General features: G+C 62.5%; 3 protein-coding genes across 5 annotated transcripts; 1 reads left to right on the forward strand and 2 right to left on the reverse strand.

Moving 5' to 3' along the window:
* Nucleotides 1–85: 85 nt before the first annotated feature.
* Nucleotides 86–4,838, reverse strand: MAPRE3 (microtubule associated protein RP/EB family member 3). 2 transcript variants are annotated; one of them, XM_031595996.2, is made up of 7 exons: nucleotides 4,686–4,838; nucleotides 2,082–2,209; nucleotides 1,849–1,994; nucleotides 1,612–1,768; nucleotides 983–1,134; nucleotides 759–911; nucleotides 86–676 (listed from the first exon to the last, which is right to left on the reverse strand). In XM_031595996.2, the coding sequence occupies exons 2-7, from the start codon at nucleotides 2,200–2,202 to the stop codon at nucleotides 608–610; spliced, it is 798 nt and encodes a 265-aa protein (XP_031451856.1). In that variant the 5' UTR covers nucleotides 2,203–2,209; nucleotides 4,686–4,838; the 3' UTR covers nucleotides 86–607. The 2 variants fall into 2 exon arrangements, with proteins under 2 accessions (XP_031451856.1, XP_031451855.1); XM_031595995.2 differs by having other exon boundaries at nucleotides 1,567–1,768.
* Nucleotides 4,839–7,008: 2,170 nt separating this feature from the next.
* Nucleotides 7,009–10,005, forward strand: LOC149919244 (uncharacterized). The gene has a single exon (XM_090136482.1). The coding sequence runs from the start codon at nucleotides 7,126–7,128 to the stop codon at nucleotides 9,412–9,414; it is 2,289 nt and encodes a 762-aa protein (XP_089992608.1). The 5' UTR covers nucleotides 7,009–7,125; the 3' UTR covers nucleotides 9,415–10,005.
* A 1,783-nt stretch (nucleotides 10,006–11,788) lies between these two features.
* Nucleotides 11,789–19,248, reverse strand: DPYSL5 (dihydropyrimidinase like 5). 2 transcript variants are annotated; one of them, XM_031595997.2, is made up of 13 exons: nucleotides 19,145–19,248; nucleotides 17,701–17,965; nucleotides 16,836–16,994; nucleotides 16,296–16,475; nucleotides 16,154–16,222; nucleotides 16,013–16,057; nucleotides 15,845–15,920; nucleotides 15,599–15,755; nucleotides 13,832–13,973; nucleotides 13,603–13,745; nucleotides 13,321–13,528; nucleotides 12,449–12,617; nucleotides 11,789–12,062 (listed from the first exon to the last, which is right to left on the reverse strand). In XM_031595997.2, the coding sequence occupies exons 2-13, from the start codon at nucleotides 17,959–17,961 to the stop codon at nucleotides 11,977–11,979; spliced, it is 1,695 nt and encodes a 564-aa protein (XP_031451857.1). In that variant the 5' UTR covers nucleotides 17,962–17,965; nucleotides 19,145–19,248; the 3' UTR covers nucleotides 11,789–11,976. The 2 variants fall into 2 exon arrangements, with proteins under 2 accessions (XP_031451857.1, XP_089992610.1); XM_090136484.1 differs by lacking the exon at nucleotides 12,449–12,617.
* Between the last annotated feature and the right edge of the window lie 2,627 nt (nucleotides 19,249–21,875).

Below are 21,875 nucleotides of genomic sequence, written 5' to 3' on the forward strand. Positions count from 1 at the left end.
CACTTCCGCCCCGTCTCCCGCAGTAGGCGGTGCTGCGGGACGCTGGCGGCGCGGCGCGGCCCCGTAGCGATACGCGGGCGCGGAGCGTTGTACCACGCGAAGTTTATTTTAAATAAAACCGAACACAGATGCGCGCTGTGCAACCGCGGTGACGGCGCTGAAAGCGATGCAGCGAGGGGGAAGGCCGGGCCGGGCCGTTCTCGGTACCCCCCCCACCCCCCCTGCGCCCGGACCCGCGCTGCCCCCACCGGGCCGGGCCTTCCTCTTCCTCCTTCTCCTCCTCCTCCTCCTCCTTCTTCTTTCAGGGCTGCGGGCCCCGCGCGGACCCCCCGGCTCAGGGTGGAGGCACCGGGGCTGCCCCCCACCCCGTCCCAAAGCCATGGCACAGTGGGGGCGGGGAGGAACTGAAATAAATATGGGGTGAAAGGGGCGAGGGTGGGGGCTGGGGCGCGTCCCCCCCGGCAGACGCACGGCCCCGCTCCGCTGTGTGGTGTTTGGTTTATTGTGGACATCGGCGCTGTCCCACGGAGCTGCGATGGCGGTGGGGTGCGGGGACTCGGGCCTCAATGTCTATGGAGGGGTCGGACGTGGGGTGGGGCGCGGCGGGTCAGTACTCGTCCTGCTCCTCCGTTTGCTGCTCCTCCAGCTCGTCGTCCTCCGGCGGGGCGAAGCCCTCCTGCGTGGGGACACGGCACCGTCAGCACCGGGACTCAATGAATGGAGAGCCCGGCCCCGGGGCTGCGGTGCAGGGCACGCACCTCGGTGGCGTAGAGCACGCTGACGATGCCGCTGATGATGGGGCTGTTCTCGTTCTCGTGCTCCTGGCAGATGAGTTCGATGTCCCGCAGTTTGCTGAAGTAGAAATCCCGCTCCTTCTCCAAGCCGTCCACCGTCAGCTTCAGGTCCATCAGCTGCAGGCGGATGGGGACGTTAGCACTGGAGGGGTTCCCCTCGTTCCGTGCTCCCCGTGCCCCCAGTGTACCTGCTGGTTGAGCTCCAAGATCTGTGCGTCAGCCTCGGGGCCCCCGTTGCGGGTGGCAGGTGAGTTTTTCCGCAGGATGCCAGTGGGGACGTTGCCCAGGCGTGCCGGGTGCTGCGTGTTCTTAGGGCCCGTGGGGGAGGTCCTCTGTGGGACTTGGGGGGGCCGGAGAGCAGCGTTAATACCGGGCAACCCCCACCCGGTGACAGCAGGCTGAGGGGCTGAGCCGCCCCCGTGCCTCAGTTTCCCCAGGCAGAGCCCTCCCCGCGCCCCTCGCAGCCCCTATGCAGGTGGTGCTTGTGACCGAGGGGGGGCTTTGCCATGCAGGCAGCCGGCAGGCACTCATCCACGGGTCAAGGCACCGTTCCCGGGTCGTGGCACTGTCCCTATGTTGTGGCACCGCCCCTGGGTTACAGCACAGCCCTGGGTTGTGGCACCGTCCCCGTGCCATCGCGGTGTCCCCTGCCTGTCCCCGATGGCTGCAGGCAGCAGAGCGCAGGCAGGGCAGGGTGGGGGCACACTGGGGGTGCACACTGAGCGCAGTGAGAGCGATGTGGGGCGCAGGAGGCGGGGGTCCAGGGCATTACCTGCAGTGCCAATGAGTTTCTTGGGTTTGTTGAAGCTGTGATCACCTGGGTTAGGGGCGGGCGCCGCATCCTGGCCCTGCCGTGCCAGCAGCGGGTTGTATTCCTTCCCGTCGTAGTTGGCATCGAAGAACTTCTTGAACCATTGGATGAACTCAAAGTTGTCCTGGAACTTTCCCTTCACCAGCCTCTCCACTGCGATGATCTGTGGGGACATACGGGCTGGGGGCCGCCCTCCCCACCCAGGAACCCCCAGTGTGCCCCCCACCCCACCCCAGGACCTACCTTATCCACTCCCATCTTCTTGAAGGCGGCCTGCAACACCTTGAAGTTGTGGATGTACTCGTGCTCCAGCTTGGCCTGGAACTTCACCTTCCGCAGGTGCACGCAGCCGGGGAACAGCATGTCCATGAACTGGCAGTAGGCAGCCCCTGGGGGGGGGGGGGGGCAGGATAGAAACGTGTCAGGTGGCTGTGACACCTCCAGGGGGACACCACGGGGTGGTGGCACATCCTCACCTGAGCAGAGCTGTTCGATCTTGGTGTAGTTGAGCTGCAGGGAGTCGTTGACCCAGGCCAGCATGTCATGGCGGCTCAGGTTCTCGCTGGTCACCGAGGTGGAGTACACATTGACGGCCATGCCCCAGCTGCAGAGAGATGGGGTGTCATGTGGGATCCCCTCAGCCTTCTGTAGGGCACGGCTGTGGGGCAGGAAGCAGACTTTCCCATCAGGAACCCCCTTTTGTGGGGCACAACTGTGGGGCGGGATGCGGTCATTCCCGTGGAGATCCCTCTCTCTCTGGGGCAGGATGTTACCCTCCCTGCTGAGTACTGAGCTGGTGCCATTGGGATCTCTGTCTTCTGGGGGCACAGCTGTGCAGCAGGATGCAGCCCAGTGCCATTGAGACCCTCCCCTCTGGAGGCCATGGTTGTGGGGCAGGATGCAGCCCAGTGCCACTGGGATCCCTCTCTGGGGGCACGGCTGTGGGGGAGGGGAAGCAGGATGCCACCCTCCCCATTGGGATGTCCCACCCATGGGGCACAGCTGTAGGGCAGAAGATGCATTATGCAGCCAGGCACCATCACGATGCCCCAACACAGACATGGTGCTGGGGGGCTGTGGGTGTGCCGCCAACCCAATAAGCAGCTTACAGCCCCCCCGGCCCGGCCCAGCCCTCGATTGCATCCTAATCTGCCCGGGGTACACTGGAGCAGGGCTTACAGGGGCAACATCTGCCAAGAGATCCCGTGCCCAGATGGCGAGGGGATGTGGGGCAGGGCGCAGCCCCCAGCCCCAGGGCAAAGCACTTGGGGAGGGGGAATGGCATCGGTGCTGCACTCTCACCCCACAGCCCATGCTGGGGATTGGGCACACAGCCATCATCCCACCGGCTGTGGCCAAAGGCATTGGGAAGCAACCCTACTGCACTGGGGGTGTCGCGGGGGTCCCTTCCCCTTCTCCCCCCCCCGCAGCCCGCAAGCCCCCATCCATAGGCATTAATCCGCTTTCACTCTGCGGCGCATATCAGAGATCACGGCTTAGGAGCCAGCTGCGAGCCACGCTCTGGAGAGGAGGGTGGTGGTGGTGGGGAGGGGGGGAGCGGGGGGGAGCAGAGCCGTCTCCTCCCCATCACCCGGGGTGCAGCCAACCCTCTGGGTCCCCCCGGCCCGGAGCTGTTGGAGCGGGGGGAGCGGAGCTGAGTCATGCGCGGCGCTGAGCCACGCACTGCGGTGCCGCCGTGCCGCTGGCACACGGTGCGAGATGGGGACAGCCCTGTGGGCACCGCGGCCCCGCCATGCCCGGCGCGGGGCTCAAACAGCATCGGGGGGGGGGGGGGGGGAGCTCGGCGTCTCCTTCTCGCTGTAGTGAGACAAGGACTTTCGTTCGCAACCGCGGCGGCGAATCCAGGTCAACCCCGTGCCAGACGTGGTGCCACGCGTGCCAGCCCGGGGTGGGAACCGCCGCTGTGCCGCGGTATCTGTCAACAACCGGCATCCTCCGGGCACCGGGATTTGGAGGCTGGCGGTACGGTGCTGAGCCCACGCCAAAATGGGGGGAAAGGGGGAACCCTGAGGCTGGGGGAGGAGTGGGGATCCTGGGAGGAGAGACCCCAAGAGCAAGGGGGACTCCCGGGATTGGGAGGTCCTCGGGATTGGAGGACAGAGGACCCCAGGAGGAGGGATCCCACCATCAGGGGGACCGCAGCAGCAGAGACTCCAGGAGTTAGGGTTACCCCAGGAGCTGGGGGATACCCCGACAGCAGGGACTCCAGGAGCCGGGGGGGACTCCAGAAACAGAGGGAAACCCAGGAGTCAGGAGAACCCCACCGTCGGGAGGGAACCTTCCAGGACTGGAGCGATCCCAGAAGCAAAGATCCCAGGAGCAGAGAGACTTCGGGATCAGAGTCCCCAGAATCAGGGACCTCAGGAGCTGGCAAAGGGGGAGGACAGCCGACACCTCAGGATCCCAGCAGGTCGGATCCTTTGCTCAGCGACAGCCCAGAAGGTGGAAGAGCCCAGGATCGGGGACCGCAGGAACGCGGGGGGGGGAGGTGGGGGGGCACCCCAGGAGCAGAAGGATCTCAGAACCGGGGACCCCGGAGCGGAGCGCAGCCCACGTCCCGTTCCGCGGCTCCGCTCCCCCCCCATCCCCGCGGCCCTGCGGCAGCGCAGCCGCGCCACGGGGCGGGCAGGCCGGGAGCAGCTTACCTCTGCATTTCAATTGTGGCACAGCGCAAAAAAAAAAAAACACCAAAAAACAACGCGTCGGGGAGAAGCGGCGGGACGGGAGCGGGGTGCGGGGGTGCGGGGCGGGTGCGGGACGGACGCAGGGAGGGCGTGGGATGGATGCGGGACGGCAGGGATGCGGGACGGCAGGGATGCGGGACGCGCCGTGCCAGCGCTCTGCCAGCCCCGTGCCGCCGCCGTGCCCGAGCCCCAACGCCGCCGCCCCGCAGCCCCACAACGGCCGCCCCCCCCCCCCGCAGGGCCGCTCCATCCCGCAGGGCCGTTCGGACCCCCCGTCCCCTCCCGGTCACAGAGCAGCGCCGACCCCCCCCCTCGCTCCCCGTCGCCGCGCCGTCTCCCCGCCGCGCTGCCCCCCTCCCACCGCTCCCCGCTCACCGCTCGGGCCGCCCCCGCCGCTCTCCGCCGCCCGCAGCGCTCTGGGGTCCGGGCCGGCACCGGGCGGGCACTGCGCATGCGCCGCCGCCGCTTCCCCGCTGCGGGGTGGAACCGCGCTGACCGCGCCCCGCGTCGTCACGGCAACGGGCGGAGGGGCCGCCCCCCGATCCCCGTCGCCGCTTCCGGCACGGCGCCCCCTGGCGGCCGGCGGTGGTGGAGGACTGTGGGAGCGTCTGGAGGTCCGCCGGGGGGCGCTGTGGGTCCCCCTTTGCCTCCCCTCGTCCCCCGTGCCCTCGGCGCCAGGTCCTCGCCGCCCGGCTCCCCGCCCCCCCGTGTTCCTGTATCCCCGTCTCTCCGTGCCCTCGTGTCCCCATGTTCTTATGGGGGGTCCCACATGTGTGCGTCCCCACAAGGCCGCGTCCCCGTCTTCATGTCCCCGTTTCGCTTTGTCCCCACGTCCCCATATCCCCGTATCTTCGTGTCCCCACGTCCCTGTCTCCGCACTCCCATATCCCCATGTCCCCGCCTCCCCGTGTCGCCACATCCCCATGTCCTCAGCCCTGTGACTCCACTGTCCCCCATGTCCCTGTGTCCCCCCTGCTTTGCGTCCCTACATCCGCATGTCCTCGTGTCTCTGTGTCCCCACACCCCTGCGTCCCCACGCTCCCATGTCCCCATCTCACAGAATCACAGAATCACAGAACGGCCAGGGTTGGAAGGGACCTCAAGGATCATGAAGCTCCAACCTCCCTGCCACACACAAGGCCACCAACCTCCACATTCAATACCAGCCCAGGCTGCCCAGGGCCCCATCCAACCTGGCCTTGAACACCTCCAGGGATGGACGGGGCATCCACAGCCTCTCTGGGCAGCTGTTCCAGCACCTCACCACTCTCTCTGGAAAGAACTTCCCCTGACATCCAACCTAAATCTCCCCTCCTTTAATTTAAAACCATTTCCCCTTGTCCTGCCATTATCTACCCTTTCAAAGAGTTGATTCCCCTCCTGTTTGTAGGCTCCCTTTAGGTACTGAAAGGCTGCAATGAGGTCACCCCGCAGCCTTCTTTTCTCCAAGCTGAACAAGCCCAGCTCCCTCAGCCTGTCCTCATAGGGGAGGTGCTCCAGTCCCCTGATCATCTTTGTGGCTCTCCTCTGGACCCTCTCCAACAGCTCCCCGTCTTTCTTGTACCGGGGGCTCCAGACCTGGACGCAGTACTCCAGATGGGGCCCCACAAGAGCAGAGTAGAGGGGAACAATCACCTCCCTGTCCCTGCTGGCCACCCCTCTTTTGATGGAGCCCAGGATCCCATTTGCCTTCCGAGCCGCAAGGGCACACTGCTGGCTCATGTTAAGTTTTTCATCCATCAAGACCCCCAGGTCCTTCTCCACAGGGCTGCTCTCAAGGACGGCTCCTTCCAGTCTGTAGGGATGCCTGGCATTCCTCCGGCCCAAGTGCAAAACTCTGCACTTTGCCGTGTTGAACCTCATCAGGTTCACTTGGGCCCACCTTTCTAACCCACTGAGGTTTCTACCACCCACTGGGACCCCATTAGCCACTGAGGTCCCCTACTAGGGGACCCAGTAGGACTCTATCACCCACTGAGAAATCATCACCCATTGAGGTCTCCATCACTCATTAAGGTCAAAGTGCAAAACCTTGCATTTTGTCATGTTGAACCTCATCAGGTTCACCCGGGCCCACCTTTCTAGCCTCTCGAGGTCCCTCTGAATGGCATCCCGTCCTTCAACCGTGTCAACCACACCACTCAGCTTGGTGTCGTCAGCAAACTTGCTGAGGGTGCACTCGATTCCGTCATCAATGTCATTGATAAAGGTGTTAAAGAGCACCGGTCCCAAGACAGACCCCTGGGGGACGCCGCTCGTTACCGGCCTCCACCTGGACATGGAGCCATTGATGGCCACCCTCTGTCTGTGCCCTTTCAACCAGTTTCTTATCCATCGAGTGGTCCACCATCAAATCCACATCCCTCCAGTTTGGAGATAAGGATGTGGTGGGGGACCACCTCAAAGGCCTTGCTCAAGTCCAGGTAAATGACATCGGTCGCCTTTCCCTTGTCCACCGATGCCGTCACTCCATCATAAAAGGCCACCAGATTGGTCAAGCATGACCTTCCTCTGGTGAAGCCGTGCTGGCTGTCACGGATCACATGCCCTTTCCTCATGTGATCAAGCATGTCATCCAGGATGATCTGTTCCATCATCTTCCCAGGCACAGAGGTGAGACTCACCGGCCTGTAGTTCCCCGGGTCCTCCTTGCTCCCTTTCTGGGAGTGATGTGACCCTTCCTCCAGTCATCCGGGACCTCACCCAACAGCCATGACTTTTCACGAGTCCCATGTCCCCATCTCCATGTCCCCATGTCCCTATGTCCCCATTTCTATGACCCCATGTCCCCACCTCCCTGTGTCCCCACCTCCCCATGTCCTCATCCCTCTGTCTCCATTGTCCCCACGTCACGTTCCCATTTGTGTCCCCATGTCCCCCAGCTCTGTGTCCCTACATCCCCACATCCTTTTGCCTGTGTCTCCACATCCCTGTGCCTCCATCTCCATGTCCCCATGTCCTTATTTCTAAGTCCCCATATCCCCACCTCCCTGTGGCCCCACCTCCCTGTATCCCCATGTCCTCATTTCTGAGTCCCCATGTTCCCACCTGCCTGTGTCCCCATGCCATGTCCCCACACTCCCATGTCTCCATCTCCATGTCCTCATGTCCCTCTTGTTGTAGTGAGGGTCTGGCGCCCGGAAGATATCGCGTTGTACGGGAAGACAGGGTCCCCCTCCCGATAGCCAATAGCGTTCAGTGCCCAGGTTATATAAGGCTGTTTCTCCTGCCAATAAACGCCATTTGCCGTCCACCACATTGGTGTCCGCGAGCCGATGGACCGAGCGACCTGGGATTGGTCGCCGTGCCGTTCCCGAACCAGGTCGCCACGCCTACGATAGGCAACAAGTGGTGCCGAAACCCGGGATTCGCCTGGACGGGTGAACGGCGGCCGGAGCGGCAGGACCAGCCCGGCGGGGAGGACGCTCCCGGACCAACAAGGAGGATGGAAGTCCTTGTGAAGGTCGTATCGCAGTTAGATAAGCAGTGGGGCATCGATTGTAAGCCCAAAGATTTTACTCTCGCTATTGCGAGGCTTTTGCGAATTGGGGTCATTGACCAGCCGGTGGATATTCTCCACCCCGAAGTGTGGGATAAATGCACTAAAGCGTTAACTGAGGAGACGATGTCCTCGGGCTGTGGGAGAAGCCTAGAGTCGTGGGGGAGAGTCGCGCGGGCCCTGCGCAGGGCCATGCGAGAGCGGGAGAGCTGGAGGGCGGCAGAGAGCCGTTTGTCGGCCGCCCCGGGACTGGGAGTCGGGGCGGCCACGCGGAGTTTGCACCCTTCTGACGATGACGTGTCCTCTCAATCGAACCCCGACCCGCCCACGGAGGGACAGAAACGTGCTAAATCCTTCTGGGGTGGGTTAATCGAGGAGGCCAGGGCTGCCGCGGAGAAATCGGAGCCCGAGGAAATTTGGGCTCGACCGCCCCCCTATGCGCCCCAAGATGGCGCCGAGCCAGGAGAGGGAGGGCGGGGGGAAGGCGCCCTTGGCGGGAACGTCGAGGAGGTGTTAGATAAAGGCGGTGGGAGCGACCGGGAAGGTGAGGGGAGCGTGAGTGAAGGGTGGAAAGCCAATCAGAGCGGCCGTCCGAAGAAAAGCCGCTGTGGGGCGAACATCCCGCTGGGCAGAGGGCGGGACGAACCAAGAGGGAGGGAACGGCCTGCCCGCAAGGGAGGCGGGCGGGGCCGGAGCCTAACAAAAAGGTACGGGAAACCGGAAGTGGCCGCTCAGTCGGGCTCTGACTCCGGGTCAGACACTAGCTGCGACGAGTGGTTCGCAATTGACTTAAACTCGGAGGAGGAGGGAACGAATACGAACAGAGTTAAGAGCCCAAATATTCCCATCCAAATTAAAGAGAAACCGCGAGGGGGAGAAATCCCTCTTACAGACTGGAGAAAAATAAAGATTGCATGTGCTGACTGGGCCCCATCGGCCACACTAGCGTTCCCAGTCCGGGTGATGGATGGGGGACAGAGGGTCCACTCGCCGATAAACCCTAGGGATATACAAGCAATTGTTAAGGCAATTGCAGATAAAGGGCTTAACTCAGCTATGGTCTCCACCCTTATAGATGGTGTTTTTGGGGGAGACAATATGCTCCCATTTGACATAAAACAAACCTGTAGACTAATTTTTGACGGAGCAGGGATGATTGTTTTTAAACAAGAATGGGAAGATAACTGTGCAAGACAACTAGCTCAAGTAACTGGGGCGGATCACCCGCTACATGGTTCCAGCCTGCAGCGGCTGATGGGTACAGACCCAACAATGATTACCCCCCAAGCACAGGCCCTGGGCCTCCAGGCCCATGAAGTTATGACAATTACTTGTGCAGCCAGGGATGCTATTTGCACAGCCTCTAAAGTTATTGTTAAGCCATTGCCATGGTCCACCATAAGACAAAATGGAAGCGAGAGCTTTACACAATTTGTAAATTGCCTCCAGGCAGCAGTCGACTCCTCGACCCTGCCTGCGGAAGTGAAAGGCCCGGTTGCCACCAAGGTGGCCCACAAGAGCGTGCTGGCCACAGGCGGCGTGACCAGCCCGGCACAGTGGTGCTGCACAAGATCCGCCGCTACCAGAAGTCCACGGAGCTGCTGATCTGCAAGCTGCCCTTCCAGCGCCTGGTGTGCGAGATCACGCAGGACTTCAAGACCGACCTGCGCTTCCAGAGCCCAGCTGTAGGCGAGCGAGGCCTACCTGGTGAGGCTCTTCGAGGACATCCAGCTTACCTGGCGCATCCATGGGGAGTGCACCTGAGGCCACAGCCCATCCGCTTTTTTCTTCCGATTAACATCATGTTGGTAGAGCACCAACAACTGTTATAAGAATGTTCTTGTTCAGAGCACCTTATGTTTTCTATTCGAGTTTTCTATTGAAGATTGTTCTATTTGAGTTTTCTATTGAAGATTGTTATATATTGTTATATTTTACCTAATTTAATTGTGCATAGGGAGGGGGGATATGTTGTAGTGAGGGTCTGGCGCCCGGAAGATATCGCGTTGTACGGGAAGACAGGGTCCCCCTCCCGATAGCCAATAGCGTTCAGTGCCCAGGTTATATAAGGCTGTTTCTCCTGCCAATAAACGCCATTTGCCGTCCACCACATTGGTGTCCGCGAGCCGATGGACCGAGCGACCTGGGATTGGTCGCCGTGCCGTTCCCGAACCAGGTCGCCACGCCTACGATAGGCAACACCTCTGTTCCCATGTCTTCATTTGTGTCCCCTTATCCCCACCTGCCTGTGTCCCCATGTCCGATTTCTGAGTCCCCATGTCCCAACCTCTCTGTTTCCATGCCATGGGTCCCCATTTGTATCCCCATGTCCCCACATTCCCATGTTCCCATGTCCTAATTTCTGAGTCCCCATGTCCCCACCTCTCTGTGTTCCCATGCCATGTCCCCATTTGTGTCCCCTTATCCCCACCTGCCTGTGTCCCCATGTCCGATTTCTGAGTCCCCATGTCCCAACCTCTCTGTGTTCCCATGCCATGTCCCCATATGTGTCCCCATGTCCCGACACTCCTGTCTCCCCATGTCCATGTCCCCATGTCCTCATTTCTGAGTCCCCATATCCCCTGCGTCCTCATGCCATGTTCCCATTTGTGTCCCCATTTCCTCACATACCCATGTCCCCATCTGTGTCCCTATGTCCTTATTTTTGCCCCCTTATCCCCACGTCCCCACATCCCTGTATCTCTGTGCCACGTCCCCATTTGTGTCACCATGTCCTCACACTCCCATGTCCCCATGTCTCCATACCTTCATTTGTGTCCCCTTATCCCCACCTGCCTGTGTCCCCATGTCCAATTTCTGAGTCCCCATGTCCCCACCTCTCTGTTTCCATGCCATGTCCCCATTTGTATCCCCACGTCCCCACATTCCCATGTTCCCATGTCCTAATTTCTGAGTCCCCATGTCCCCACCTCTCTGTGTTCCCATGCCATGTCCCCATTTGTGTCCCCTTATCCCCACCTGTGTCCCCATGTCCTCACACTCCCACATCCCCATCTCCATGTTCCCATGTCCCTGTGTCCCCATGTCCTCATTTCTGAGTCCCCATGCCACGTCCCCATTTGTGTCCCCATGTCCCCATACTCCCATGTCCCCATCTCCATGTCCTCATGCCCTGTGTCCCCATGTCCCCATGTCCCTGTATCCCCATGCCATATCCCCATTTGTGTTTCCATGTCCCCACACTCCCATGTGCCCCCTTTTTTTATTTTTGCCCCCTTATCCCCACGTCCCCACATCCCTGTATCGTCATGCCATGTCCCCATTTGTGTCCCCATGTCCCCACGCTCCCATGTCCCCATCTCCATGTCCTCATGCCCTGTGTCCCCATGTCCCCACATCCCTGTATCGCCATGCCATGTCCCCATTTGTGTCCCCATGTCCCCACGCTCCCATGTCCCCATCTCCATGTCCTCATGCCCTGTGTCCCCGTGTTCCCACATCCCTGTATCCCCATGCCATGTCCCCATTTGTGTCCCCGTGCCCCCCGCCCCCCCATGCTGACGGTGCCATTGCAGTGCTGTGTTGGTGCCGCCCCTCCGTCCCCCCTCCCATCAGACAGCGCTGCGGTGAGAACAGTTTTAATGCGCGACGGGAGCGGCCCCCCCCTCGCCTACGGGGACATCTAAGGGGACAAAGTGCACGAAGCCACATTTCACATCTCACACTACCCCGGGGGGGGACGGGGGCAGGGGCGGCCCCATAGCACCATGGTGTGTGTGTGTTGGGGGGGGGCGGTTGGGGGGGCGGTGGGTGGGGGTGTTGGGGGGGGGTCCCTGCGGTGTGTCCCCTCCCGCTATCGACACGAACCATTATTGGGGGCATTTCCACGCGATGCACAAAGGAGGCAAAAAAATGCTCACTGATCCAAACCCGACGTGCAAACAGAAAAGAGACGGGGGGGGGGGGGGGTGGGGTGAGGTGGGGGGGGCTTCCTTCTGCCCCCTCCCTCCCCTCCCTCCCCCCCAGCCCCGGCCCCATCGCTGGGGCTCAGACCCACGGCCCTACAGCACAGCTCCAAGGGCCCCCCCCATCCACCGGGGCACCCCTCGGGAGGGGCCACGTCTCGGCTGAGCCGGGGGCGCGGGGTTCGGGGGGGCCCCGCCGGAGGGCTGCCTGCATCCTCACTTGGGGGGCAGCCCCTCGGCGTTACCAAATGCCGCTCGATCGCCCTCCGGGGGGGGCGAGGATCCGGGCCGAGGCGCGCTTGGGGACGTGATCATCGATCTGCGAACCTGCGGGGGACAGACGGACACGTCGTTGGGTGGACGGGACCCGTAGCGCAGCCCCCCCCCCCCCCCAGAACCACTCCCACCCATTCCAACACCATGGGAGCGTGGGATGGGAATGGGATGGGATGAGGGTGGGGTCAGCCCCTGCCCGGCCCAGGAGCCTTGGGTGTTGCATAGAGGGAAGGGGGAGGGGGGGATATAGGGAGTGTATGGGGGGTACATTGGGACGGCTGGGGAGCACTGGGACGCTCAGGATGCACTGGGATGCTCAGGGCTGTACTGGGATGCTCCAGGTTGGTGGCGACGTGGTGTGGCTGGGGAGGCATTGGGAAGCCCAGGTTGTCCCTGGGTTACACCGGGGTGCCCTGGGGGTGCCGGGCCCCTCTTACCGGACAGGCTGAAGCTGGACTCGTGCAGGTCCCTCATGCCCCCGTGGCGCGTGGCAGGCCGGGTGGGCGTATCAGCCAGGGGTGTCCCCGTGTCTTTTTTCCCTGCGTGGACCACTGCTGCCACGTCCCCCAGGTACGGGCTGCGGTCCACGGCCCTCGGCTTTAAGCTCTGGCGGGAGATGGGGAGGGAGAGGGGGGAGAAGCACAGAGCGGGGGGAGCTGTGAGCTGAGCCCATCTGGGGGGCCTATGGGGTGGGTGTGGGGTTACGGGTGGGCGTAGGGCTGGGGGGTAGGTGTGGGGATGAGGGGTGGGCATGGGGTTGTAGGGTCTCCCTGCAGCCATGGGGTGGGCATGGGGTGCCCCTTGGTGTGTGGGATGGAGATGGGGGGGGTGGTCTGTGGTTTATGAGGGGGAGGTGGATGGCCCTGCTGCTTCTGCCCCGTGCCCTCCTGCAACGCCATCCCCCAGAGCAACACCACCCGCACCCCCAGCAATTGTCCTGGTGCCATGGTGTGGGGACACATTGGGGAGATGAGTGCGGATGGGGATGGGGATGGGGATGGAGATGGAGATGGAGATGGAGATGGGGATGGGGATGGGGATGGAGATGGAGATGGAGATGGGGATGGGGATGGGGATGGAGGTGGGGATGGGGATGGAGATGGGATGGGGATGGGGATGGGGATGGAGATGGGGATGGGGATGGGGATGGAGATGAGGATGGGGATGGAGATGAGGATGGGGATGGGGATGGGGATGGAGATGGGATGGGGATGGGGATGGAGGTGGGGATGGGGATGGATCTGTGCCATCCAGACCATGGCGCAACAGCACAGTTCCACTGCTGCCTGCATGTCCCCGAGCCCCGCACCTTCTCGCGCTGCACCAGCTTCTTGTAGACGCAGTCGGGGAAGGAGCGCAGCGGGCAGAAGCGCCCGGTGCCCTCGGCACACATGAAGACTCCGTTCTCGTAGACCACGCGCCCGCGGCTGATGGTGACCAGCGGCACGCCGTGGCACCGCATGTTCTCATACAGGTTGATATCCCCTCCCTGCACTTGGGTGCTGGCCGAGATGGTCCTGGCGGGCGAGAAGCGGGGTGCTGAGCGGTGCCCAGTGGTGCCATCCCCGCCGCCGCCGCGCCGCACACCGACCTGGTGGCCTCGGGGTCCCACACCACCACGTCGGCGTCGGCGCCGGGCACGATGCGGCCCTTGCGGGGGTACAGGTTGTGCAGCTTGGCCGCGTTGGAGCTGGTGACGGCCACGAAGCGGTTCTCATCCATTTTGCCTCCCACCTGCGGGGTGGCAGCGGGGTGAGGACGTGCCTCCCCAGAGGGATGGGGCCGTGTGCCACCCGTAGGGCCGCAGCCCCCGCACGCACCACGCCGCGCTCCCAGATGATGTTCATGCGGTCCTGCACCCCGCTGACGCCGTGCGGGATCTTGGTGAAGTCCTCGCGGCCCATCGCCTTCTGCTTGGCGCTGAACGGGCGGTGGTCCGAGGCCACCACGTTCAGGGTGTCACTGCGGGGAATGAGGATGGAGGGGCTGGGGGTCGTCACTGGTGGGGGGCATGGGGAGAAGGGTTCCGTGCAATGGGGTGCTCAGGAGCGGTGCAGAGGGGGCTGTGTGCTCAGAGAGGGAGACATCCATGCATTGAGGTGCTCAGGGAGTGGGGGTTCCATGCAGTAGAGTCCTCAGGAACCATGGAGCAGGGTGCTTGGAGAGCTGGGCACCCGTGCAATGGGGTTCTTGGGGAGCAGGGTGCTTGGAGAGTGAGGTGCTCATGGATTGGGATACTCACACATTGAGGTGCTCAGGGATTGGGGCTTCCATGCAGTGGGGTGCTCAGGAGCCATGGAGTGGGGTGTCTGGCGAGCTGGGCTGCCTTGCAGTGGGATTCTTGGGGAGGGGGACATCCATGCAGTGAAGTTCTTAGGGAGGGGGATGCTCATGGAGTGGGGTGTTTGGGGAGCAGGGTGCTTGGAGAGTGGGGTGCTCAGATAGTGGGCTATCTGTTCAATAGGGTGCTTGGGGAGTGGGGTGCTCATTGACTGGGACACCCACACACTGAGATGCTCGGGGAGTGGGGCTTCCATGCAGTAGAGTGCTCAGGATCTGTGGAGCAGGGTGCTTGGGGAGCTGGGCACCCTTGTAATGGGATGCCTGGGGAGCAGGGTGCTTGGGGAGTGAGGTGTTCAGGAAGTAGGGCATCCGTGCAATGGGGTGCTTGTGGACTGGGACACCCACACACTGAGGTGCTCAGGGAGTGGGGCTTCTGTATAGTGGGGTGCTCTGGACCCGTAGAGTAGGGTGCTTGGGGAGCTGGGCACCCATGCAGGAGGGGTTCTTGGGAGTGGTACACTCATTCAATGGAGTTCTTGGGGAGGGGGATCCTCATGGAGTGGGGTTCTCGGGGAAGATGGTGCTTGGGGAGCTGGGCACCTGTGCAACGGGGTGGTGGGGGAGTGGGGTTTTTGTCAATTGGGACATCCATGCATTGAGATGCTTGGGGAGTGGAGTTTCCATGCAGGGGGGTGCTTAAGATCCATGGAGCAGGGTGCTTGGGGAGCTGGGCACCCATGCAATGGGGTCCTTGAGGAGTGGGACACTCATACAGCAGGGTGTTTGGGGAGTTGGATGCTTGTGGATTGCAGTGGGGTTCTTGGAGACTTGGGTTCTTGTGGACTGGGATATCCATGCACTGAGGTGCTCAGGGAGTGGGGTTTCCATGCAGTGAGGTGCTCAGGAGCCATGGAGTGGGGTGCCTGGAGAGCTGGACAGCTGTGCTATGGGGTGGTGAGGGAGTGGGGTGCTTGTTGATTGGGACACTCATGCACCGAAGTACACAGGGAATGGGACTCAGTGGGGTGCTCATGGAGCAGGGTGCTTGGGGAGGTGGGCACCCATGCAGTGGGGTCCTTGGGGAGTGGGACACTCACACAGCAGGGTGCTTGGGGAATTGGGTGCTTGGGAAGCTGGGCACTCATGCCGTGGGACGTTTGGGGAGTGGAGCACTCGGGGATTGAGGTGCCCATTCACTGGGCTGCTCAGCAGTGGGACAACCATGGAACAGGGTGTTTGGGCAGCAGGTCACCCAGGGTCTGGGAATGGGGCTGGGGCGCCTCGAGGTGCCCGGGTGGGGTTACCTAGCGAGCAGGCTGAGGAGGTGAGCGGAGGTGTTGGTGTCGAGGCGCAGCGGGGGCACGGTGACGTAGGCGGCGGCGTGGAACCAGTCCTGGTGGTAGTAGTGCAACCCCGTCAGCGTGGCGTGCGCCGTCGTCGTCTCCGCGTACACCGCCTTCCCTGCAGGAGGGGCACGGTGTGGGGATGGGGACGTGGGCCACACAGGTGCCCGTGTCCCTGTGCACGCCCCCGCAGCCCCCCCTGCATACCCTGCATCTTGGCAGCCGCGATGACGTCCCCCGCCGCCATGCTGGAGACGTTCACCAGGTAGACGGGGCAGTGCGTCTGCGGGCAGGGCCCCCATGGGGTGACACGGGGACGCGGGGACCCCCGGGTTGGGGGCACCGCCCGCAGCCCCCACGGAGTGCAGCACTCACCCTGTTGGCGATGGTGATGGCGCGGTGCGTGGCCTCCGCCTCCAGCTGTGGGGAGAGGGAACAGGGTATGGCACCACGAGGGGGGCAATGGGGGCAGAGCATGGAGTGGGGACAGCCTCCGCCCCCCCTCCTCGCACCCACCTCCTCAGGCCGGCTGATCTCGATGCCCTCAGGCCCGGTGATGCCCAGCTCCAGCGCCTCCTTCGCTCCCTGTGGGGCACAACACAGTGTTGTGGTGTCACCGTGTCACCGTGTCACCCCATCTTTGCAGCCTCTCGCCCACCTCAGCCACCAGGTCCCCGTTCTCGGCGTGCACACGGGCGATGGCCCCGATGTCCCGGCAGGCACGCAGAGCCTGGTACAGCTCCCCATCCCGCAGCATGTACAGCTCCTTGTAGGCCAGGAACATCTGGAAGGAGTTCACTCCCTTCTCCCGCACCAGCGTCTCCATCTCCGCCTTCACCTGCAGTGGGGGCACAGCGGCTGTGGGCAGTGCCATATGGGGCAGGGCCCACACATCACCCCGTGGGATGGGGGCAGAGTGGCTCTGGAGCACCACATCAGGTGGGTGCAACAGGGACCCATAGCTGGGGGCTCTGGCAGAGGGGTCAGAACACATCCCATGGGGAAGGGTGCAGGTGCCTCCTGCTATGCCACCGGGTGTCCCCTCTCCGTGGGGTGGACACAATGGGGACCCACATCATCCTTGGCACAGTGGCACACTGGTGCCGTGGGGCACCCCTGACTACGGGGTGGGCGCAGACGGGCACACAGGGGGCTTAGCAGGAGGGATCCCACCCACTCCACGGGGGGGGTCACCCACCTGCGGCGCCCACCAGGTGACACCCACGTGCAGGGCGTAGTCGCAGCACACCTGGGGGTCTGCGAGCGCTCGGCACCGCTCGAAGGCATCCACCAGCGAGCGCTCCTTGGCAGGCAGCACGTGGCCCAGCACCATCGTCGTGCCCCCCACCAACGCCGCCTGCGGAGACACGGTGGGGAGATGATGGGGCGATGGCCCCGCGTCACCCTGCAGTGCTAAGCCATAAAGCCACAAAGCTGCTTTGGCGGTGGCACCGCGCCGGGTGTCACCACTGTCATTGTGTGTGCGCCGCGGGGATGGGGACAGGGACAGACGGCGCTGCCCCACACAATGGAGCTCTGTGCAGGGGATGGGGCTGTGCTGGGAGGAGTGGGGCTGGGGCTGGGGGTGGGACCCACAGCACTGCTGAGATTTATGGCATGGGTGGAATCTAAAGCAAGGCTGGGACACACAGCATGGCTGGGACCCATGGCATGGCTGGGATCCATGGCATGGCTGGGACCCACAGCAAGGCACAAATGGGATGCATAGCATGGCTGGGACCCATGGCATGGCACAAATAGGACCCACAGAATGGCTGGGACCCATGGCATGGCACAGATAGGACCCATAGCATGGCTGGGACACACAGCGTGATTAGGACCTACAGCATGACTGGAACCTGTGGCACAGCTGGGACCCATGGCATGGCTGGAACCTATGGCATGGCTGGGACCCATGGCTAGGAGCCAGGGCATGACCAAGACCAACAGCACAACCAGGTGCTGGATCCAGCAGTGACCTCTATGGGGCAATGACCCCAAATAGCTCCAACCCACCCCTTCCAGTCCCCCCCTGCACCCCTCAGCCCCACGGCACGCCCCACCTTGGTGCCGTGGTAGAAGTCATCGAGGCAGGTGGCGTTCATGAAGGTCTGGTGGAAGTGGGTGCTGGTGTCGATGCCTCCAGGGATGACCAGCTTGCCGCTGGCGTCGATCACCTTGGCACCACCGGGGATCATCAGCTCGCGCCCCACTTGCTGGATGATGCCGTTCTCGATGTAGACGTCGGCCTCCATGGAGCAGTCGTCGTTCACCACCTTCCCCCCCTTGATCAGGATCCGCACCGAGGCCGCGTTGGCGAGCATGGCGCTGCGGGCACGGCGTGGGGCAGTGGGGTGCCCCAGGGGTCAATGGGGCGCTCCGTAGGGCCGGCACCACTCGCACGCAGCCGCAGCCCCACGTCCTATGGGGCGGCTCTGCCTCCTGCCACGGGGACGCCCGGCGTGCTGCCCCGTAGCCCCCAGCCCCACAGCAGCTGAGCATCCCAGCACTGCGGCTCGGGCAGCTGCCCGGGGTGGGGCCACGGGTCTGACCCACGCCTCGTAGCACCGGGAATGCCATTACCCACACAGCCGCTCCGCTCCGACCCCGCGCAATGGGGACGAAGAGTCAGAGCCCTACGGGGGCAGAGCCACACGGACAGACCCCGCGCCGTGGGGCAGACGGATGGGGACGTGGGGACGCCGCGGGCGGCAGCGGCTGCTGCGTCGCACCCCGGAGATGAAAGAGACAGCGGTGACGGATTTGGGGCGTCGGGGAGAGGCACCGCCCTGCAGCAGCGATGGGGCCGACCCACGGGGGGCGGCGGGATCCGACCCACGGGGGGGCGGCGGCGCGGGCGGGTCGCGCGTGGGACCCACGGAGCGCGGCCCCAAAAGCCGCTCGGCCCCGAATCCCACCTCCCCATCGGCTGCACCCGACGGCCGCCCCAAATCCCACAGCGGTACCCCACGGCACCGCCCGCGCCCCACCCGCACCCCGCAACCCGCATCCCCGCAGCGGTACCCATCGCGAGCACCTCCCGGCCCCAAATCCCAAGCGGCCCCGCCCGCCCCCCCCTCCCCGCTTTGTGCCGCGGCCCCGCGGAGGACAAAGGCGGCGGCGCTGCGGCCACGCCCGGGGGTCCCCCCCCGCTCCGGTACCGCCGCAGCTCCCCTCCCCCCGACCCTCCCGGTACCGCCCCGCAGACAAAGCCCCATTGTTCCCCGCCCTATCGCGACACCCCGCGCCCACCCTCGGCCCTGTCGCGACGCGGCCACCCGAGGGAGAGGGTGAGCGTGGAGGTGACCCCGGGGCATATCGCGACAGCCCCTCCCCATCGCGATACGCGCACCTGTCGCGATCAGTACCCGCCTATCGCGATATGGGAGCGACAAACGGGGCCCGGCAGGAGCAGAAACGCCACTTCCCACGGAATCCCGTCGCATCCCATAATAGCACACCGCTCATCCCATAATAGCATCCCGCGCCCCATCCTCCCGCCCGTACCTTCGTTCTCCGCTCCGCTCCGCTCCCGCCGCACCCTCCGCTCCGCTCCGCTATCCTTCAAGCCACGCCCCCAGGGGCGGGGCCCGCCAATACCTCGTCCAATCATTGTCCGCATTTCCCACTCGTGGGCGGGGCCTTCTGATGGGCAGGTGTAATGGGCGGGGCCTGGCGCTGAGCCCACGCCCAGCCAGCGGCACCTGTCGTTGCCGTGGGGACGGCGCCGAGGGCCCCGCCCACAGAGCCCTACGTGAAATGCCATTGGCTGATGGCAGCGCCCCGCGGAATCCCATTGGCTGGTCACGTCTCTCCCGGCATCTCATTGGCTGAGCTCAGCCCCCAGTGGTCTCCCCGCCCCGGAAGGCCCAATGCCATTGCCCCATAGACAGACCTGTGCATCTGTATAGCTCATAGAACCTATAGATCTCCGATAGACCCTATAGACCATGTAGCCTCCTATAGCCCCCCCGTAGCCCCCTATCGCCCCCTATAGCTCTCTATAGTCTGCTATAGACTCCTATATACCCTATAAACCCCCACTGATCCTATAGTCTCCTATTGACCCTATAGCTCCCTATAGCCTCTATAGCCCCCCACAGACTCTACAGTCCCCTTTGACACCCTATACATCCCCTATAACTTCCTGTAGCCTCCATGTCCCTTATAGATCCTCTATAGACTTGTGCAACCCCTACAACCCCTGTAGACCTTGATAGCCCCCTACAGCTCCCCACAGACCCTGTAGCTCCTTGTAGAGTCCCCTATAGACCCTAGAAAACTGAGGCAGGTGCTGTGCCAGGCAATTTCTGACCCACAGCTTGGAGTGGGGAGACAGCACAGGACCCCACAGTCTTGTGCTGCAAGAGCAGAGCTCTGACAAATGCTCCCTATGGGACTGAGCTCAGACTGCCTCCCCTGGTACCCAGCATTGGGGCCACACCTCCCACTGAGTCCTCATCTCCCATTAGGACCCCACAATCTATTGGGATCCCATCATCCACTGAGGTCCCTGTCACCAATTGGGATCCCATCACCTACAGTGACCTCACCATCCATTGGGATTCTGTCATCTATAGAGACCTCACCACCCGCTGGGAATGCCATCACCCATGGAGGTCTCCATTACCCATTGTGATCCTATGATCAGTTGGAATACCAACACCCATTGAAGACCCATCACCCACTGAGGTCCCCATCATCCATTGGGACCCAACCACCCATTGGGACTCCACCATTCATTGGGATCTCATCACTCACTGTGATCCCAGCATCCATCAGGATCCCATCACCCACTGAGACCTCACCATCCATTGGGATTTTATCACCCATGAGGTCTCCATCACCCAGTGGGAGTCCATCACCCACTGAGGTCCCTGTCATCCATTGAGATCCCATCAGCTACGATAACGATACTCAATAGGACCCCATCATCCATTATCCATTGAGGTCTCTGTCACTCATGGTCTCCATCACTTACTAGGATCCTGTCACCCATCAGGACCCCATCACTCATTGAAGTTCTCCATCACCCATCTGGATCCCATCATCCATTGAGGTCCCATTACCCATTGAGGTCTCCATCGCTTACTGAGATCCCATCGTCCACTGGAACCCTGTCACCCATTGGAACCCCACCACCTACTGGGACCCTATCATGAATGTGAATGTCATTACCTAATTGGACCCATTGAGACTCCACTTCCCATCGGAATCTGTCATCCACTAAGATCCCACCACTCACTGGGACCTCGCAATCCAATGGCAATATATCACCCTTTGATCATCCATAGGGCACTGCCACCCACTGGGACCTCACCACCTATTGGGACCTCATCACCCATTGGGATCCCATCATCTACTGGGAACGCCACTACCCAATGGGACCCTATCAACCATTGACAACTCATCACCCACTGAGATCTACATCACCCGCTGAGGTCCCAGCACCCATTGAGATCTTACCATCCATTGGGATCCCAGTACCCACCGGGACTCCACAACCCATTTGGACTCCATTATCCATTGGGATCTCATTGCTCTTTGAGATCTCATCACCCACTGAAACCCCATCACCCACTGAGACCCCACGATCCAGTGGGATCTCATCACCCACAGAATCACAGAATGACCAGGTTTGGAAGGGACCTCAAGGATCATGAAGCTGCAGCCCCCTGCCACACGCAGGGCCACCAACCTCCACATTCAATACCAGCCCAGGCTGCCCAGGGCCCCATCCAACCTGGCCTTGAACACCTCCAGGGATGGACGGGGCATCACAGCCTCTCTGGGCAGCTGTTCCAGCACCTCACCATTCTCATAGCAAAGAACTTCCCCCTGGCATCCAACCTAAATCTCTCCTCCCTCAACTTCAAACCATTTCCCCTCGTCCTGTTGTTATCTACCCTTTCAAAGAGTTGGTTCCCCTCCTGTTTGTAGGCTCCCTTTAGGTATTGAAAGGCTGCAATGAGGTCACCCCGCAGCCTTCTTTTCTCCAGGCTGAACAAGCCCAGCTCCCCCAGCCTGTCTTCATAGAGGAGGTGCTCCAGTCCCCTGATCATCTTTGTGGCCCTCCTCTGGACCCTCTCCAACAGCTCCCCGTCTTTCTTGTACTGGGGGCTCCAGACCTGGACGCAGTACTCCAGATGGGGCCTCACAAGAGCAGAGTAGAGGGGAACAATCACCTCCCTGTCCCTGCTGGCCCCCCCTCTTTTGATGGAGCCCAGGATCCCATTTG

The sequence above is a fragment of the Phasianus colchicus genome, chromosome 2, assembly GCF_987193195.1.
Source record: "Phasianus colchicus chromosome 2, bPhaCol1.hap1.1, whole genome shotgun sequence".
Lineage (NCBI taxonomy): Eukaryota > Metazoa > Chordata > Aves > Galliformes > Phasianidae > Phasianus > Phasianus colchicus.

What these genes read in the sequence shown, in the direction of transcription:
- MAPRE3 (XM_031595995.2), bottom strand. Translation starts at nt 2,202, where the DNA reads ATGGCCGTCAATGTGTACTCCACCTCGGTGACCAGCGAGAACCTGAGC. An exon ending in GATCGAACAGCTCTGCTCAG is followed by an intron (nt 1,995 to 2,081) that starts GTGAGGATGTGC and finishes CCCCCCCCCCAG; the next exon opens with GGGCTGCCTACTGCCAGTTC. An exon ending in GCGTGCTCTACGCCACCGAG is followed by an intron (nt 677 to 758) that starts GTGCGTGCCCTG and finishes GTCCCCACGCAG; the next exon opens with GAGGGCTTCGCCCCGCCGGA.
- LOC149919244 (XM_090136482.1), top strand. Translation starts at nt 7,126, where the DNA reads ATGTCCTCATCCCTCTGTCTCCATTGTCCCCACGTCACGTTCCCATTT.
- DPYSL5 (XM_031595997.2), bottom strand. Translation starts at nt 17,961, where the DNA reads ATGCTCGCCAACGCGGCCTCGGTGCGGATCCTGATCAAGGGGGGGAAG. An exon ending in ACTTCTACCACGGCACCAAG is followed by an intron (nt 16,995 to 17,700) that starts GTGGGGCGTGCC and finishes GTGTCTCCGCAG; the next exon opens with GCGGCGTTGGTGGGGGGCAC. An exon ending in GTCCAGCTTCAGCCTGTCCG is followed by an intron (nt 12,063 to 12,448) that starts GTAAGAGGGGCC and finishes TGTCCCCCGCAG; the next exon opens with GTTCGCAGATCGATGATCAC.